General features: G+C 42.6%; 2 protein-coding genes across 4 annotated transcripts in view; one reads left to right on the top strand and one right to left on the bottom strand.

Annotated features, from left to right (window-relative positions):
* Positions 1 to 4,651: 4,651 nt before the first annotated feature.
* LOC115159728 (angiogenic factor with G patch and FHA domains 1) lies at positions 4,652 to 16,401 on the bottom strand. Of its 3 annotated transcripts, XM_029709736.1 has the most exons (16): positions 16,317 to 16,401; positions 16,168 to 16,229; positions 10,367 to 10,575; positions 10,155 to 10,254; positions 9,812 to 10,035; positions 9,416 to 9,547; positions 9,135 to 9,335; positions 7,780 to 8,212; positions 7,447 to 7,558; positions 7,224 to 7,275; positions 7,004 to 7,105; positions 6,705 to 6,876; positions 6,466 to 6,545; positions 6,006 to 6,133; positions 5,761 to 5,860; positions 4,652 to 5,538 (listed from the first exon to the last, which is right to left on the bottom strand). In XM_029709736.1, exons 3-16 carry the CDS (start codon positions 10,565 to 10,567, stop codon positions 5,323 to 5,325), a joined length of 2,253 nt encoding a protein of 750 aa, XP_029565596.1. In that variant the 5' UTR covers positions 10,568 to 10,575; positions 16,168 to 16,229; positions 16,317 to 16,401; the 3' UTR covers positions 4,652 to 5,322. The 3 variants fall into 3 exon arrangements, with proteins under 3 accessions (XP_029565596.1, XP_029565595.1, XP_029565599.1); XM_029709735.1 differs by having other exon boundaries at positions 16,168 to 16,382; XM_029709739.1 differs by lacking the exon at positions 7,780 to 8,212 and adding an exon at positions 8,619 to 8,688 and having other exon boundaries at positions 16,168 to 16,381.
* Positions 15,958 to 18,881, top strand: part of LOC115159729 (corticotropin-releasing factor-binding protein) — a 38,019-nt gene continuing 35,095 nt past the window's right edge. The window contains exons 1-2 of the mRNA XM_029709741.1: positions 15,958 to 16,071; positions 17,828 to 17,892. The gene's annotated coding sequence lies outside the window, so the exon portion shown is untranslated. The remainder of the gene's footprint in view (positions 16,072 to 17,827; positions 17,893 to 18,881) is intronic.

Here is an 18,881-nt window from a genome sequence, read left to right as displayed (position 1 = left end):
TGTAATCAGGAATCAGGAGGATAGAATTATGGTCATATTTGCCATATGGAGGGTCGACGGAGAGCTTTGTATGCGTCTCTGTGTTTGGAGTAAAGGTGATCTAGAATTATTTTCCCACTGGTTGCACATTTAACATGCTGATAAAAATGATGTAAAACTGATTTAAGTTTCCTTGCATTAAAGTCCCCAGCCACTAGGAGCGCCGCCTCTGGATGAGCGTTTTCCTGTTTGCTTATGGCAGTATACAGCTCATTGAGTGTGGTTTTAGTGTCAGGATCGGTCTGTGGTGGTATGTAGACAGCTACGAAAAATACAGATGAAAACTCTCTTGGTAGATAGTGTGGTCTACAGCTTATCATGCGATACTCTACCTCAGGCTAGCAAAACCTTGAGACTTCCTTAGATATCGTGCACCAGCTGTTGTTTAATTATATGCATAGGCCCCCGAACCGTGTCTTACCAGAGGCTGCTGTTCTATCCTGCCGATAGAGTGTATATCCCACCAGCTGTATGTTCTTAATGTCATCGTTCAGCCACGAATTGGTGAAACATAAGATATTACAGTTTTTAATGTCCCGTTGGTAGGATATACGTGCTTTCAGTTCATCCCATTTGTTTTCCAGCGATTGAACGTTAGCTAGCAGGACAGAAGGCAAAGGCAGATTAGACACTCGTCGCCTGATCCTCACATGGTACCCTGATCTTTTTCCGCGAAATCTCTGTTTCCTTCTACAGCGAATGCCGAGGATCTGGGCGTGGTCGGGTGTCTTTAGTATCTCCTTTCAGTCTGACTCATGGAAGAAAAATTATTTGTCTAATCAGAGGTGAGTAATCACAGTTCTGATGTCCAGAAGCTCTTTCGGTCATGAGAGACGGTAGCAGTAACATTATGTACAAAACAAGTTACGAACAAGGCAAAAAAACAAACAAAATAGCATGGTTGGTTAAGAGCCGATAAGACGGCAGCCATCCCCTCTGGCGATATCTTGCACACTTGATTTGTGTTCAGGGACTTGAGAGTCTTTGAAAGAGAGAAAGGAAACAACTCTGCTGTTTTTGAGCCAAGAAGTGCCTATTGCCTGGCAACTAGCTTAGACCTACTGTAAATCAAACAATACCAAGGACAAAACAATCAAATTCTTGGCACAGTGGGGAAACACTGTACACTGCATGATTCCCTTAATCTGATTAGAACCAAATAGTGTAATATGATCTGATTATATCCAGATTATAAAGTGTAACAGTGGGGTTACATCCACCCATAAAGATCATAAAATATGTCCTTATTATGATACAACCATAGGGTAACTTGGGGGGAAAACGCCCCCCCCCCTTAAGAGAAATGTCTATTTTCTGACAGAAATAAGCTACATTTGGTAAGATTTAGATATGTGCATCTGGCTATCCTTAGACAAACTCATTTTGAAGGGAAATAAGAGGGCAGAATATTTTGTTTTTTGTTATTCAATTAAGAAAAACCTTTAAAAAGGAGGAAAAACACTCACCTATATGGGGCAAAATGCCCCCCGAAGATTAGTGTGTCAAAATCCATGATATGTGTTTTATTGGGGCATTTGAGTAATTTACTCTTAAAAACGAAAGTCTTAGTATCTTATTTTAAATAAATCAAACATCGGAATAGAATGACATTGCACATCTCACTATTAATATATTTTTATTTTTGCCCTTCCTGTCCAAATCATCCTAAAGTATCTCAAAATTGTGTAACTCAAAGAAATTACTTATAGATGATTTGAACCATTGACTTGCATTGATTGACCTGGGGCATTTTTCCCGTTTTGCCCCAAACATACTCACTTTAAATGTTACTACTTTATTAAAAAGTGATTACAATTTATTTCTAATAAAGTGGACTATTTATCTTTAGGCGCCCCTACTGGTTTAAGTATATAAACAAGTTTATAGAGCTAACTTCATTAGATTATATATACACTACCAGTCGAAAGTTTTAGAACACCTACTCATTCAAGGGTTTTTCTTTATTTTTACAATTTTCTACATTGTAGAATAATGGTGAAGACATCAAAACTATGAAAAAACAAAAAAAGTGTTAAACAAATCTAAATATATTTTATATATGAGATTCTTCAAATAGCCACCCTTTGCCTTGATGACAGCTTTGCACACTCTTGGAATTCTCTCGACCAGCTTCACCTGGAATGCTTTTCCAACAGTCTTGAAGGAGTTCCCACATATACTGAGCACTTGTTGCCTGCTTTTCCTTCACTCTGCGGTACCTCATCCCAAACCATCTCAATTTGGTTGAGGTCGGGGGATTGTGGAGGCCAGGTCATCTAATGCAGCACTCCATCACTCCCCCTTCTTGGTAAAACAGCCCTTACACAGCCTGGAGGTGTTTTGGGTCATTGTCTTGTTGAAAAACAAATGATAGTCCCACTAAGCGCAAACCACGTGGGATGGCGTATCACTGCAGAATGGTGTGTTAGCAATGCTGGTTAAGTGTGCCTTGAATTCTAAATAATTCACATACAGTGTCACCAGCAAATGACCCCCACACCATAACACTTCCTCCTCCATGCTTTACGGTGGGAAATACACATGCAGAGATCATCCGTTCACCCACACCGCATCTCACAAAGACACGGCGGTAGGAACCATAAATCTCCAATTTGGACTCCAGACCAAAGGACAAATTTCCACCGATCTAATGTCGATTGCTCGTGTTTCTTGGTCCAAGCAAGTCTCTTCTTATTATTGGTGTCCTTTAGTAGTGGTTTCTGTACAGCAATTTGACCATGAAGGCCTGATTCACACAGCCTCATCTGAACAATTGATGTTGAGATGTCTGTTACTTGAACTTTGTGAAGCATTTATTTGGGCTGCAATTTCTGAGTCTGGTAACTGTAATGAACTTATCCTCAGTAGCAGAGGTAATTCTGGGTCAACCATTCCTATGACGGTCCTCATGAGAGTCAGTTGCATCATAGCACTTGATGGTTTTTTGCGACTGCACTTGAAGAAACTTTCTAAGTTCTTGAAATTTCCCGGATTGACTGACCTTCATGTTTTGGACTGTCGTTTCACTTTGCTTATTTGAGCTGTTCTTGCCATAATATGGACTTGGTCTTTTACCAAATAGGGCTATCTAATGTATACCACCCCTACCTTGTCACAACACAACTGATTGCATCAAACGCATTAAGAAGGAAAGAAATTCCACAAATTAACTTTTAACAAGGAACACCTGTTAAGTGAAATGCATTCCAGGTGACTACCTCATGAAGCTGGTTGAGATTTTTTATTTTTATATTTTACCTTTGTTTAACTAGGCAAGTGCCAAGAGTGTGCAAAGCTGTCATCAAGGTGGCTACTTTGAAGAATCTCAAATATAAAATATAAATACTTTTTTTGGTTACTACATGATTCCATATGTGTTATTTCATAGTGTTGATTATCCTTGAATGAGTATGTGTGTCCAAACTTTTGACTGGTACTGTATATAGATATTAGATCAATGTAGCGCAATCATTTTGTTGGACTGATTTAAAGAGTTGAGATGAGACAGATGACATTTTTTTGTTGAGCAATCCAGTGAAAGTGTTGACATTTTCTTGGGTGACATAAAGTGGTTTCTGTGAGAATTACAGGAGGGGGGCATTTAACTTCAAGCCACCCTATAACCTGAGCCTAAGGGTCTCCTCTGCACAAATAATTAGTTCAGCTGCAATCTCCTGCAAAACTCTTCTCATAGGCTACAGTGTATAACACCACATCAGGCCAAGGAGAACAATTCTTCCCATCATGACAGATTCATTCGTCAGCCTAGTCATATGGAGCTTTGTCTATGTAAATTATGCATATGGATGCCTATAGTAAAATAGGCTAAATAACATTAGATAAAATACTATACATAAAGTCACCAAATTAATGTCTAGGTCATATCAGCAGTTTGTTATCAAGGGCAATTCGTGGTAGGCCTGTATAAAATTCCCGTCATGGGTTGAAGTCGCATGATAAAAATGGCCTAATCAAGTTGTAGTGTTGGAATAGTGTACTTGTACTACATAGTGTTCTCTTCATCATTAATAACTCAAATTGCCTTACCTTTTGCGGTCCATTGGACAATTCACTTTCTACTGTTGAAATCCGACTCATTTCTTGAACCTGGGTTATGTCCTTTGCGAGTGGTAAAACGTTGGGATTATTAATTTCGGTCTAGAAAAGCGAGAAACTGCATCCGCGGTTCCCGGTCGTTGTCCCCATCGAGTTGAGGAATGGATGGCTGGGGACCCGAGAAATTACTGATTTTGAAGTCGGTTAAACTTCAGAGGAACTTTTTCGGGTCCGCTTCTAGGCGTGCAACCGAAGTACGTCCTTGCAGTCCTAGTGCCGCCGGATTTGAAGTTGGTGCTTGTTATGGCCATTAACAAAAGCAAGGTATTGTGTTTCATTTTAAAACAGCATCACATTTTGTAAAAGCAGAATATTTCAGGTCATCCTACCTTTGACCCCCTAACAGCTAATTCCATGGGTGAAAGCACATAATTGTTTTTAGACAGACAACATAGCCATGACTCAACCAATCGGGAAAAGTGCACGTGCGTTTATATTAGTTATCTAGCTAGCATGCGCTTCACCCCCTGAAATAAGGACCTTTTGTACTGCAGACAAAATCAAAACAACATTTTATTAAGTATGATTGTACAGTTTCGGTGGATATCACAGGCTGCTCAAAAAACTGTTGTGCTTTACATTCATTTTAATTCAAGAGTAAGACATGTCACACATTTGCAGGAACGAGGTTCTTTGCATATTAAAAAAATGTAATTACATAAAAAAAATTGTGCAGAACCCAATTCTGCTTCTGCCCTATCCCTCTCTTGGGCAGCAGGTAGCCTAGTGGTTAGAGCGTTGGACTAGTAATCGAAAGGTTGCAAGATTGAATCCCCGAGCTGACAAGGTAAACATCTGTCGTTCTGCCCCTGAACAAGGCAGTTAACCCACTGTTCCTAGGCCGTCATTGAAAATAAGAATTTGTTCTTACCTGACTTGCCTAGTTAAATAAAGATAAAAATAAAAACCCCACACATTTAATGTTCACACTGCACAGTTCTGAATGACTGGACAGATGGCGCTATGCCACTTTATTGCAGGTTGGAATAAAATCTGAGTACCAGCACCATACTCACTCCACTCCATCCTCATTCCAAGAAGTGGAATCAGGCAGTAGAGATAATGCAATTAGACCACCCTGTGTTTCTGTCTGCAATCAATTACCCACTTCTCCATGGTGGATTGGGCGACTGGCCTTTCTGAGATATAGACTAGAAACATTGGATGTCAATCAGTCACTTCTCCTTTAACCCAGGGTTTGGGTGCTGGGCTCTGCTCCTTCTTGACTGTGGGTGTCTCTGTCTGGCATGTGTCATTAAACCGCTCCCTGGCCTTCTCCCAGTTCCTCTGGGTCTTGGTCCTACTCAGAGACCCAGCCTCGTCCACCGACACAGCAGCTCCCGCCCCAAAGCCTGACTGGGACTTCCGGATCTTCAACTGGATCTACGGGGAAACAAGAATGGTAGGAAATATCAGATGTGTGAGCAAAGTGAGAAAGAACTTGGATGAAATCACAACAGGTGGAGGATACTGGTTTGCGGTTCGGTCAACTTAAACACTATAGCTATTCATTAATCCTAGTTAAATACTGTAGAAAAACTCCCATCTCTGAAAACTGGGAATACTAGGAGAACCCCAATAGAGAGGGGGAAATGTTAAGATTACCGGGTCTTTCATTCCAGCTCCATCTTTGCCCAGGCCTTCTCCTTTCTTCCAGCCCATCTTCTCCAACATCTTCCTTCCCTTGTTGACTTCACTGATCTCACTGGACAAGGAGGGAAACAAGTACAAAAAGAGACAAGACAACTTCAGATCAGTCTAGGACGTGGGAACCACTAGTTCTTACTACATACATGTCCATACGTGGCACACACACTTGCAATGACTCAACCAATCGGATGGCTACGTACATGTGTACAGAGGCGGGTGCGTCATCCCGTTGAAAGACTCCCTCGCTGCCCACGGTCTGACGGCGAGACTCGGCCCGGTCCACATACCTGGGGTTCCTCAGGGCTTTATCCTCTTCATACTCAGTGCTCTGTTGGGACAGAGGGAGACAAAGGAGACACTTACTAAACAAAGTAATATACTCACTGCTCTGTTAGCGACAAGGAAAGAAGGTAAACTATGGGACTGCTCAGTCTCTAGCAACTTACATTTCAACAAGACTTGCTTGAGCAAAACAGAACAGTTTAATTGGATGAAAACTTCTGTCAGATAACATCTTTGTATACACAGAGAAGGTAGGTGGAGATCTGATTGACAAGGACATTTCCAACGAAGGATTACCAATGGACCTTATTCAGCAGTAATAAAACTGCAGATGGGGACAACAGATGAAGTTGTAGTGGTGGTGAACCAGTCACTTACCTTCAGGCCATATTTAACCTTCATCTGTTTCAGTTCTTTTTGTCGGAGCAGCTCCTTGTCCTCTTTGGTTGGAGCTGGACCTGAGGAACAACACATCTGGCTAGTTAGAGACTGGGCCGTGTGTGTGGCATGGGTAACTAGGTGTGTGAGCATTGCATTAGTGTTCGGTCTTATACAGACAACGTTCAAAGATGGATGCAACACATTAGTGTCTGCAAAATAATCAGGTTGTTCGCTACCGGTCTGTAGTGGTTGGTTCCTCTGGTGTTTGCTGAGGTGAGCCATGACCTGTCCAGGTTCACAGCCGTCACAGGTGTCTGTCCCTGCGTGGATGTGAAAGGACAGAACAGTCTCTCCCATCTTCACCTCATCCCCATGGGTCAGAGGGCAAGGGTCACACTTAGCATTGGGCTGATGGGAGGGAAAACAATACTGTTACCACTTCACTTTCCAACCAAGGTGTGTGTGTGTGTGTGTGTGTGTGTGTGTGTGTGTGTGTGTGTGTGTGTGTGTGTGAGTGAGTGCGTGTCTGACCCACCTGTAGTATTCGGTTGCCATTGAGGACAGTTCCGTTCTGGCTTCCCTGGTCCACTAGCATGTAGCACTGTTGGTCCTGGTCAAAGTACACCTCTGCATGGAGCTGGAATTTAAATAAAATATATATAACCCATCAATACCATTAAGATTTAATTTGATGGCCTGCAGACTACTAATGCATGTAGCAGAATCTAACAAATAAATGAAATAAGTTGTCATACCTTACTGACTCCCATTTCAGATATACTAATGGCATGGTTCATATCCTTCTCCCTGAAAAGATAGACTTATGTTAAAACAGTACCTCAAAATGCCACAGGTAGTTTAAACTTCCGTTTCAGAAATAATGATCTGAGCTCTCATTCCCCCTGGTGGTTAAATAGGTGAACTGACCACGCATGGGCCATTCAATCGAAACAAAGCAGTCTACAGAGCTGTACTGACCTGCCAATGGTGGCTGGAGAGTCAGCTGTGATGATGAAGAGTGTTCCTGTCTGTAACACTGGAGATCTGACCACTGTCACCCTCACACAGGGTGGCCACACCTTCTCAGCAACTGGGAACACACATACACACAATATCACATACACTGACATGGCAATTCTGCTGAGCAATATTTTAACTACAGGAAACATTTAGGAAAACAGATGAACAAATATCAGGTGATGTTAGACTTTTGTTTCATTTTGCCTTCACCTTTAAAGAAACCCCAGCGAAAAGTGCATAGAAAGCTGACAGGCTGAATAACTCTAAACTGTGTCCGTCCTCGCCTCTCACCTTCCTGACTGTCTATCTCTGACTCTGAGCTGTATTTGGTGGGAGGAGGGGAGGAAGAGGTAGACTTCCATTCTCCCTCCGACTCCGTGATCTCCCCCTCCTCAGGATCATTGTTCCCACTCGAGTCATCACTCCGCGACGCAGACGCTGCTTTAGCTGCCTTCTTTTTCTTGATGAGTTTATCTGATTTAGCCTTCTTCTTCTTCCTCCTCCTCGAGCTGCTCGCATCATCGGAGCGCAACCCGTCCTTCCTCTTCTTCCTCTTCAACGAGCGTTCGGCGCTCTTCGCCTGGCGAGCCTTCAAGGAGCTTTTTTTTTGCAGAGGAGTGTCTGGAGTAAGAGACCGGCCCCTCTGCCTGCGCGAGCCTGCGCCCCTCTTGGGGATTCGCCGCTCCACCCACTCATTAAGGTCCAGCTCCTTCTTTACAAGGCCCTGTCGGCAGACAGGCAATAAATCAGAGGGGAGGATGCACCTGAAGCATCTCTAGAGAACTCCCTTGGCAGACACGGGACACGAGGCTTTCTAGAAATTTGGACAGTGAGCTCTCTGCATCAAAACCTCCCTGTATTGTTTTGGGGTCCTTTTTGGATATGGGTCTCAGTTCTCAAAGACAGTAGGCCTGTACTGCATCACAGCAAAGTACATTTATTGACTCAAGCTGCAATACAATGAAAGTGATCCTCAAAAAAGTACTCTTGACCAGACTAAGCAGCCAAATCCCTGAGCTCTGAAACCTGACTTTTTTTTGCACCAAAGCTGTGTAGGCTATACCTCATGTCTGCATGGGGGTCTTTCTGCTGTTAAATAATTGTTCTAAGTATCTGTGTGAGACGTGTACCTCTACGGGAAGCTGAGTTCCAGAAATAGGAAATCTTCATGTTAGCCAGTGAGTTAGTCACGTCTTCTACCTATGACCAGAGGAATAGCATTCAGTCAACTAAACAGCAGCTGCAAGCAATAGCCAAAACCCTGTACTTGACAAAAATGTATCTCACTCTACAGCAGAAAAAAAAAACTATAGCTGCAGAAAGTCTATAATCACCCCTGCAAGTATTTGACAACTGAGACCACATAGATCATGGTTAAAATGGATCCTAACAAGTCAATTACAATCTCTAAACTACTGAAGGGGAGGATGCTTCAGGACCATCATGTCTCAGGTCAGCACAAATCAAAAACAGTAAGGATAACATTGTTATCAAAAACAATAAGGATACATTGTTGTATACAACAATGAGAAATGTTTAGCTAGTTAAAACATATCAATTATCCCTTCTTAATCATTATTTTAAAAAAATAATTTGCTGTAATTCTCTTGTAGTGTTTCTGGTTCATCTCTGGTACGGTCACCTACCTTATCATCCTGACGGGAGGTTCTCTCTGGAACTTTCTTCCACTTCCTTCCTTTCTTGTCTAGGCTCTTTTTCACCTGGCTGGTCTCTGAGACAGGCTGTACAGTAGGAACCTCTATCCTGGAGTGGAACTGGTACTTGCCACTCTCTGCATCGTAGTAGTAGTACATCCCTGTGTTGTTATCATAGTACAACTGACTGGCCTAGGGGAGGGAGACAGTGACGCAATTAAAAAGAGTGTTAAATAATGACATCGTGATCGTGTGTATGGGTGGTTTAGTACCGAGTCGTAGTAAAAGCCAGTGCTGTGGTCGTAGTACATCCCTGTGGTCTCATCAAACACAAAGCCAGTCTGTGTCATGGCCTGCTCAGCTGTGGCTCTCAGCATGTCAGCTATGGAGCCCGTATCCACTTCCTGCTGGAACAAACACAAGTAAAGAAAGAAAGTTCCCAAACTGTTTTACACTATGTCGGTCATCAACCTTCTAGTATTTCTTGTGCCCTTCCAAATAGACATCATGATCATGTTTCTAATAGTCTTCTTTAGCCACGGCCCATGATGGAGTGATTCTGGTCAGGTGTTAGGAAGATCAGCACAAAAAAAAGGTAGTCTTTTGGAAGACGAGACTCCTCACTGTCCTCAGACTAGAATGAGTGGAGGGACAGTAATCAAACTCGCCTCTGGTTGAGCGGCAGCAATACCACCCTCTACAGACACCTCTGTAATCCTCGCTGTGGCTGTGTCTGTCGTCATGTCTGTAGCTGTGTCAGTGGTTGATTCTGTAGCTGTCATCTCTGAGGCATCAGTGGCTTCCTGGCCCTCAGGTGTCACGGTCCTCTGGGTGTCTGTAGCCACACCATCACCCTGGTAGTAGCCTCCTCCATAGTAGTAGTTGTAATAATCTGCAAATAACACAGAAGGATCAATGCATCTGTAAGTGGAGCAACATAAAATAAAATAATTTCTTTGGATCAATCCCAAACTGCTGGTCCTGGGAATGGGTGGTGGTTAGATTGCTCACCAGTTTCTGACCAGGTATATTCCTCTGTCTGTGTCTCAGCTTCAGCTCTCTCTTTCGCCTTTTTCTTTCGTTCATGAATCTCTGCACTAAGCTTGTTGACCTATTGTATAAAGTCATGTCAAGGAAAAAAGTATCACCGTAAGTTGTAAATTCACTCATTTGTGCATATCATATACTTATTTAATGATGGCTAGGTTGTTCTTGGTAGCTACCTGTTTCCTCAAGTCTTCATTGTAGCTTTCTGTGCTTTTCTGAAGCCTCTCAGACTTGGTCAGTCGTTTCTGTAATTTGGTCAGTTCTTTTGTGCAGCTTTTCAGTTCTTGCTTTAGCGACTCTACTTTCTGGCGAAGCTCAGCCACCTCGGAATCCGACCCCTCCTCTCCTCCACTCGCCTTCTCTCCATTTGTCGCCATACTTCCGGCTGTCAATGACACACAGGGTTACAACGTGTAAAGTGATTGCTATAACCATAATATGCTAGCTTTATTATTTGTTCAAATTGGTATGCATTAAAGGATAGGCCAGCTCTCAAACTCTAGGCAGCATTCTGCCTTCTCCCTACAGATCTCGGCCATTAGCTTCACCCACAACTGCTTCATGTGAACTACAATTCCTATACTGTGTTTTAAATGTTTAGAAACGTCAATAACCATCGCTTGCGATATGGCTTTCGAAACATAATGCCCTTATCTTTCATCAGCGAGAAAGAATCCTAAAAAGATACACTTACTGTAGCAGTTTTGGCAGATCCATACAGCTAAGGGTATCTCCATCTGACAAAACTACACTTCCGCTACACTTCTCGAGTTATGCTTACACAAAAGTGTTCGGGGCATACTAGATAGCTAATTAGCACAGGTATCGCCTCGTCTGCCGTCTGTTTTCCGTAAAAATGTGCTGTAACATGGAGATAAGAGTGTGAAATACTTACTTATGAGCCCTTAACCAACAATGCAGTTAAGAAAAGAGTTAAGATAATATTTACTAAATAAACTTTAAAAATGGTGTACCGGTACCAAGTCAATGTGCATGGGTGCAGTCCGGGTGGCCATTTGATTAATTGTTCAGCTGTCTTATGGCTTGGGGGTAGAAGCTGTTAAGGAGCCTTTTGATCCTAAACTTGGCGCTCCGGTACCGCTTGCCATGCCATAGCAGAGAGAAGTCTATGACTTGGGTGACTGGAGTCTGACAATTTTTTGGGCCTTCCTCTAACACTGCCTAATATATAGGTCCTGGAAAGCTTGGCCCCAGTGATGTACCGGTCAGGCGGTGACGCAACCGGTCAGGACGCTCTCGATGGTGCAGCTGTATAACTTTTTGAGGATCTGGGGACCCATGCCAAATCTTTTCAGTCTCCCGAGGGGGAAAGGCATTGTCATGCTCTCTTCACAACTTTCTTGGTGTGTTTGGACTTGGTGTGTTTGGAGGCGACTCCGGGATGCTGGCCTTCTAGGCAGAGTTGAAAAGAAAAAGCCTCATCTCAGACTAGCCAATAAAAAATAAAAAAAGTTTAAGATGGGCAAAAGAACAGAGGAACTCTGCCTAGAAGGCCAGCATCCCGGAGTCGCCTCTTCACTGTTGACGTTGAGCCAGGTGTTTTGCATGGTACTATTTAATGAAGCTGCCAGTTGAGGACTTGTGAGGCGTCTGTTTCTCAAACTAGACACTAATGTACTTGAAATCTTGCTCAGTTGTGCACTGGGGCCTCCCACTCTTTCTATTCTGGTTAGAGCCAGTTTGCACTGTTCTGTGAAGGGAGTAGTACACAGCGTTGTAGGTGATCTTCAGTTTCTTGGCAATTTCTTGCATGGAATATCCTTCATTTCTCAGAACAGGAATAGACTGATGTGTTTCAGAAGAAAGTTCTTTGTTTCTGCCCATTTTTAGCTTGTAATCGAACCCACAAATGCTGATGCCTCAGATACTCAACTAGTCTAAAGGACAGGTTTATTGCTTCTTTAAAATCAGCACAACAGTTTTCAGCTGTGCTAACATAATTGCAAAAGGGTTTTCTAATGATCAATTAGCCTTTTAAATGATAAGCTTGGATTAGCTAACACAACGTGCCATTGGAGCACAGGAGTGATGGTTGCTGATAATGGGCCTCTGTACACGTACCTAATTAGACATTCCATTTTTTTTTTTTAAATCAGACGTTTCCAGCTACACCAGTCATTTACAACATTAACAATGTCTACACTGTATTTCTGATCAATTTGATGTTATTTTAAATGGATAAAAATTAGCTTTTCTATAAAAAACAAGGACACTTCTAAGTGACTCCAACCTTTTGAACAGTAATGTATTTGCCATATCATATGGAGACCGAAACATAAACCTTTTACCTTATCATAAGTAGACATAATTGCAAATGGTAAAATCCTTCCAATAGAAATAAAAAAACAATTTAGTTACGAATTGAACTTTAATTAAATGAGTTGACTCTTCACATGATGATTTCACTGAACAACAAAAGGGAATTTGAATGATCCATAGCATCTCCCAAAAATGTTTTCAACATAAAATGATAGTCTAGAAACGAAAGCATTGGTTGTCTTCCTCTCAGGTTTCCATGTCTTCTCCTTGGACCTCCTTAATGTCCACCTCTTGAACATCAGAGTCTGAGGCCTCATCTTCACTGTCACTTTCCAACCTTGTTGAGGATGGCTCGTTGTCAGGCTCAAAAAGCCCCAAATTTGCCCCGATGGCCACTATTTTTTCACCCCTTGTATTGGTCAGCCTGTTGCGTGCTTTGGTGTGCATCTTCAAAAAACAAGGACCAGTTGCGCTCTGAGGTGGCTGATGTTGGTGGGATTTGGAGGATGATGGAGGCAACAGGGGAAAGAGCCTCAGATCCACAAAGTCCCTTCCACCAGGTGGCTGATGAGATATGTTGGCACAACTGCCATATTGCATCTCCATCCCAAAGCCCTTGCTTGGAAGTGTACTACTCCAGACTGCCAAGAACCTTGCCCACATCCAGGCCAAGGTGGCGAGACATGGTAGTGATGACACCATAGGCCTTGTTGATCTCTGCACCAGACCGGATGCTCTTTCTAGCATAGTTGGGGTCCAACATGTACGCTGCGGCGTGTATAGGCTTCAGGCAGAAGTCTTCACCCTTTGATGTGTTTCAGAACTGCAGTTTCCTCTGCTTGGAGCAACAGTGAAGTGGGCAGGGCAGAACGGATTTCTTCTCTTACATCTGCAAGCAGAGTCTGAACATCAGACAGGAGGGCATTGTCTCCCTCAATCCGAGCAATGGCTACTGCTATAGGTTTCAGGAGTTTAAGTCTGCTTACCAGTCTCTCCCAAAATACATCATCCAGGAGGATCCTCTTGATGAGGTTGTCCATATCGGCAGACTGTGATATGGCCATTTCTTGGAGAGACTCCTTCCCCTCCAAGAGACTTATAAACATGATGACAACACCACCTCAACGGGTGTTGCTAGGCAGCTTCAATGTGGTGCTCTTATTCTTCTCACTTTGCTTGGTGAGGTAGATTGCTGCTATAACTGGATGACCCTTCGCATTCTTAATAATTTCCTTGGCTCTCTTGTAGAGTATATCCATTGTTTTCACTGCCATGATGTCTTTGAGGAGTAGATTCAATGCATGAGCAGCACAGCCAATCGGTGTGATGTGAGGATAGGACACCTCCACTTTAGACCAATCAGCCTTCATGTTCGCAGCATTGTCTGTCACCAGTGCAAATACCTTCTGTGGTCCAAGGTCAGTGATGACTGCATCAGCTCATCTGCAATGTAGAGACCGGTGTGTCTGTTGTCCCTTGTCTCTGTGCTCTTGTAGAATACGGGTTGAGGGGTGGAGATGATGTAGATAATTATTCCTTGCCCACGAACATTCAACCACCCATCAGAGATGATTGTAATACAGTCTGCTTTCTCTATGATTTGCTTGATCTTCACTTGAACTCTGTTGAACTCTGCATCCAACAAATTAGTAGATAAAGCATGTCTGGTTGGAGGGGTGTATGCTGGGCGAAGAACATTCAGAATTCTCTTCCAATACACAGGTGAACCAGCATTTCTCTGACTACGTTCCTTCATTGAGTCAAAAAACTTCTGATTCCAGGAGGACCATGAGCTGTTGCTATCGATAAGGTGTCTGATTCATTATTTTCAACTCAAATAAAAGTAGAGGGACTTTTGTCAGAGGTTGCTTGTTGTGAGCGCTGAGGGAACTTTATGCACTTGGCCAGATGAATCTGCATCTTTGTTGCATTCTTCACATATGATTTGGCACAGTATTTGCACATGTACACAGCTTTTCCTTCCACATTAGCTGCAGTGAAATGTCTCCACACATCAGATAGTGCCCGTGGCATTTTCCTGTATAGATTAGAAAAACAGGAGTAAAAAAACCCCAAATACAATTAATGTACAGATAAATAGTTAAGCAGTTAGATTAAACAACTCCTTTGTAAGATAAATGTTTGAAACATGCATGGAAACAGGTGAATTAACACTACTCAGTTAGCAGGCTCAAGCAAGCCAAAACCCACATGGTAGCAAAAACTAACTAGCAGAAATTGTTAACAAGTTAGAAATGATTTAAACACACTTTGCTGTAGGCTACTATTTACTAGTTAACAAAAAATGATGTCATAAAATATATTCACCCCACCCAGTATTGTAATCAAAACTTACCAGAAAGCATGTAGTCCTTGGCTCAGACAGTGTAGCAGTGTGGGCTCAATAGCATCTCATTAGTGTGCAAGATCTTGAGAATCAGCTGTACATGTGATGGAAGAATGCACTGTGCATGCAGAGGGTTGCAATTCCATTGAATTGGGGATAGTTTAACCAAAATATGCCACAAGACCTAGAATTTCCATATGTGTATCCCACAAAAAAGGTTCACTGTTATAAGCTAAATGTTTTGATGAATTTAAGCAAAATTCCCCAAATTCCCAGGCTTAACTTCTCATGAAAACATTTCGAAAAAATTTGGGAAGGTTTCCGACCCTTTGCAACCCTAGTTTGGACCATGATAGTTTGTTGGTGATGTGTACTCCAAGGAACTTGAAACTCTACCTGCTCCACTACAGCCCCGTCAATGTTAATGAGGACATGTTCGGCCCTCCTTTTGCTGTAGTCCACGATCATCTCCTATGTCTTGCTCACGTTGAGGGAGAGGTTGTTGTCTGGGCACCACACTGCCAGGTCTCTGATCTCCTCCCTATAGGCTGTCTCATCATTGCCTAACACTGTTGTGTCGTCAGCAAGCGTAATGATGGTGTTGGAGTCGTGCTTGGCCACGCAGTCGTGAGTGAACAAGGAGTACAGGAGGGGACTAAGCATGCACCCCCAGCGTGGCATGTGTTTTTACCAGGATCCAGTTGCAGAGGGAGGTGTTTAGTCCCAGGGTCCTTAGCTTAGTGATTAGCTTTGTGGGCACGATTGTGTTGAACGCTGAGCTGGAGCTGATATGAGAGATAAGGGCCTAATGCTTCCAAAACCGTACCGCAAGCGATGTATGTTAATGTTCAGACAGAGCATAGGGGATCTTAACAAAACTCCCTCCTACAGTAGACGCCTTCATCCAATGGCATGTGTAATGTAATGGAACAGAGAGTCATGATCAAGGGCTAGGGTAGGTCTAGTTACTATGGAAAAGCTAGCCTAGTTATCACCATAATGTCTAGTGGGCTTCCTGACCTAAATAGCTGATTAGGCCAGACTTTAATCCGTTGCTTTTTAATAAAGGTACCTTGTATTTCCAGAATGTTGAATAAACTGTCATTTTAATTTACCTGACGCATGCGCAAACGCCATGTACCCAATACTTCAGGTGTGAACAAACCGTGAGAGCCACGCACAGACCGAATTTTGCTGTAGGTATTGTCTCAAATTACCAACAGCATAAGGATAAACTAGGGTACAACCAGTATGGTAAGTTTGCACCTTCATTCATTGATATGGTAAGCTAGCGTTAGCAATCTCCTAACATACTGCTAACTAACTAACGTTAGCTGTGGATGGTCTTACCGATTCGTTTGTTTTCTTCGCTTGGACGAACGCCCTCCTTTCTCTCCGCCAAGAATATCAACCTGTAAGTTGAACATAAACATCTTGTAATCACCATGCATTGCTGACACACCCGACTACATGTTTTGTTGATAATAAAAAAAAGTTACAATTGGTACAGTTGATGTGTTTACAATCCACTTCGACCGTGGCCGCCATTTTTTTAACAAACGTCATTCTATCTTCCATGTACAAGATGCCACCGCTGGCTGACAGCGCCACTCGTGGTTTGGAGTGTGAATAGGTCGAGTATTTGGAAATAACTCATTATCTCTGGTTGAATAAAAAAATACATGTATCGCAGAGGTTTGTGTTCTAAAAAATATGTGATGGTATCGATTATCAGTCAAAACATGTTATGCTGTAGAAATGTAAATACTACTGCACTCAATTTACTGTCAATAAATACATCCACATACAGACCAGCAGGGGTCATGACGAGTTTGGCTGTAGAGATTGTGAGCAAAATGTATGCAGTCAGTGTGTGTTGTTTGGAAACTCTGCCAAGCATTGCTTTCCAGCTCTTGACTGTTTCGAAATCCAAACATTAGGAAATTCATTTTTTAAGTGTTGTCTCCATAGTAACAACTTCAACCAATCACACAAATTTACAAAACATGTGTGTGTGTGTATATAAATGAACACCAAGTGGGTCTACAGGTGAGAAACTGCATTAAAAGTGATCCACTTATTTTTCTTAACACCTGTGAAGAACACTTTCCCTCAAAATCAAAGTAGCGGCAGCAGTAACATCCTGCCTGGCCCCTAATGAAGAGTCATTAGCCCTATTCACAACCTACTTGTATTAATAGAATGTCGGTTATGTAATTATTACCCCAGCATGTCTGTTTTTCCAGAGGATGGTCAGATGGGATTAGTTTTACCAAAATGCCTCCTGTTATATATTTTTCTCATATAAAATGTACCATTATGCCTGGAGGCTGTTCTAAGCGTGAAGATATTTCAACTTGTCAACTATTATCCTCATAATGTTTTAAAAGAGAAATAGGCACTAGGAAAGATAATGACAAATCATATCATTCATCTGTAGGCCAAGTGCATTAGCACTTTGTTTTAAGCATCAATTTGTTCCCATGTTCTTACCCAAACTGTGACCAGCACCTGTTAAATGCTTTTATACCCCTCAAAACACAGGGATGATAATTTGCACAGGATAAGTATTATCAGAGGACCTTGAAGTCAGCAGAAAAACAGTAGGTTATTCTGGCTGGAATTATTACTCTCCTGCCATGTGAAAATTACTGACATGGCAGAGTCGCACAGGACTAAAATGAAGTATGTGGTGTTTTGTGCTCGTGCACCCGACTTCCCCCAGTAAAACTAATCTCGTCAGAAGAGGGCTTCGCACACACACTAATGAATGTGACTTCCTGTTAGCTGAGAGGGAGCTGAGAGGAAGAAGTCAGCCGTCTTCTAATTGAATGGAAATACAGGCGTAATTAGTTGACTCATTTTACAGGTGGAGATAATGGAGGAAGCATAGAGGGCTGGGGAGCGCACACACACACACACTGGAAGTGTGATGATGAGTGATTAATGTCATGCACAAACCTTTAGATTTGATGCACTCCAACTCCCTTAATTGGTATTTTCATTCCAGGTGTAGTGATGACCTTACTGTATTGCTGCTGAACATTCAAGGGGCTTCAAGATACATACAGCCAGGTACCTACCACATGGGCTTCTATCTGTCTCTCTAAATCTCTCACACAGACACACACACGTGCATATTCCTCCATATCTCCTTCCACCCCTGTGTCCTTTGGCTCTTTCCCTCCCTCCATACTTCCATCCTTCCCTCAATCCCTTCCTGTCCTCCACACTATGGGGTGTTAATCCCTCTGTTTTCTGCCCAGACAGCAGAAGTGTGTAGATTATGGGTGTTACTCCATAAACAGCTTTTAGTTTCCCTAAATCAGGATTTTGCATGCTGTTTCCTAGTCAAATTAATTCACCACACTTCAGTGGTCCAGATACACTTGGCACTATGTAGAATTGCATCGCTGGATGTCACATGTTGTGCAGGGATTTTTCTGCCATTGAAATCATTGGAGCTTTTTTGGGGGGTGACCTAAATCCAAACAGTGTAATATATATAGTACCTGCAAAACACCAGTCTCAATGTCAAGTGAAAGGCGACTCCGTATTGCTGGCCTTCTAGGCAGAGGTCCTCTGGTCCTCTGTCCAGTGTCTGTGTTCTTTTGCCCATCTTAATATTTTATTTTTATTTGCCAGTCTGAGATATGGCTTTTCTTTGCAACTCTACTTAGAAGGCCAGCATCCCGGAGTCGCCTCTTCACTGTTGACGTTGAGACTGGTGTTTTGCGGGTACTATTTAATGAAGCTGCCAGTTGAGGACTTGCAAGGCGTCTAATGTACTTGTCCTCTTGCTCAGTTGTGCACAGGGGCCTCTCACTCCTCTTTCTATTCTGGTTAGAGCCAGTTTGCGCTGTTCTGTGAAGGGAGTAGTACAAAGCGTTGTACGAGATCTTCAGTTTCTTGGCAATTTCTCGCATGGAATAGCCTTAATTTCTCAGAACAAGAAAAGACTGACGAGTTTCAGAAGAAAGGTCTTTGTTTCTGGTCATTTTGAGCCTGTAGTCGAACACACAATGCTGATGCTCCAGATACTCAACTAGTCTAAAGAAGGCCGG

Source organism: Salmo trutta, chromosome 23 (assembly GCF_901001165.1).
Source record: "Salmo trutta chromosome 23, fSalTru1.1, whole genome shotgun sequence".
Lineage (NCBI taxonomy): Eukaryota > Metazoa > Chordata > Actinopteri > Salmoniformes > Salmonidae > Salmo > Salmo trutta.
The sequence above is the reverse complement of the archived record's forward strand: the minus strand, read 5'-3'. Positions and strand labels throughout refer to the sequence as shown.

What these genes read in the sequence shown, in the direction of transcription:
- LOC115159728 (XM_029709735.1), bottom strand. Translation starts at nt 16,264, where the DNA reads ATGGTGATTACAAGATGTTTATGTTCAACTTACAGGTTGATATTCTTG. An exon ending in TTGCTGCCGCTCAACCAGAG is followed by an intron (nt 9,548 to 9,811) that starts GCGAGTTTGATT and finishes TTGTTCCAGCAG; the next exon opens with GAAGTGGATACGGGCTCCAT. An exon ending in AGAGATAGACAGTCAGGAAG is followed by an intron (nt 7,559 to 7,779) that starts GTGAGAGGCGAG and finishes GTGTGTTCCCAG; the next exon opens with TTGCTGAGAAGGTGTGGCCA.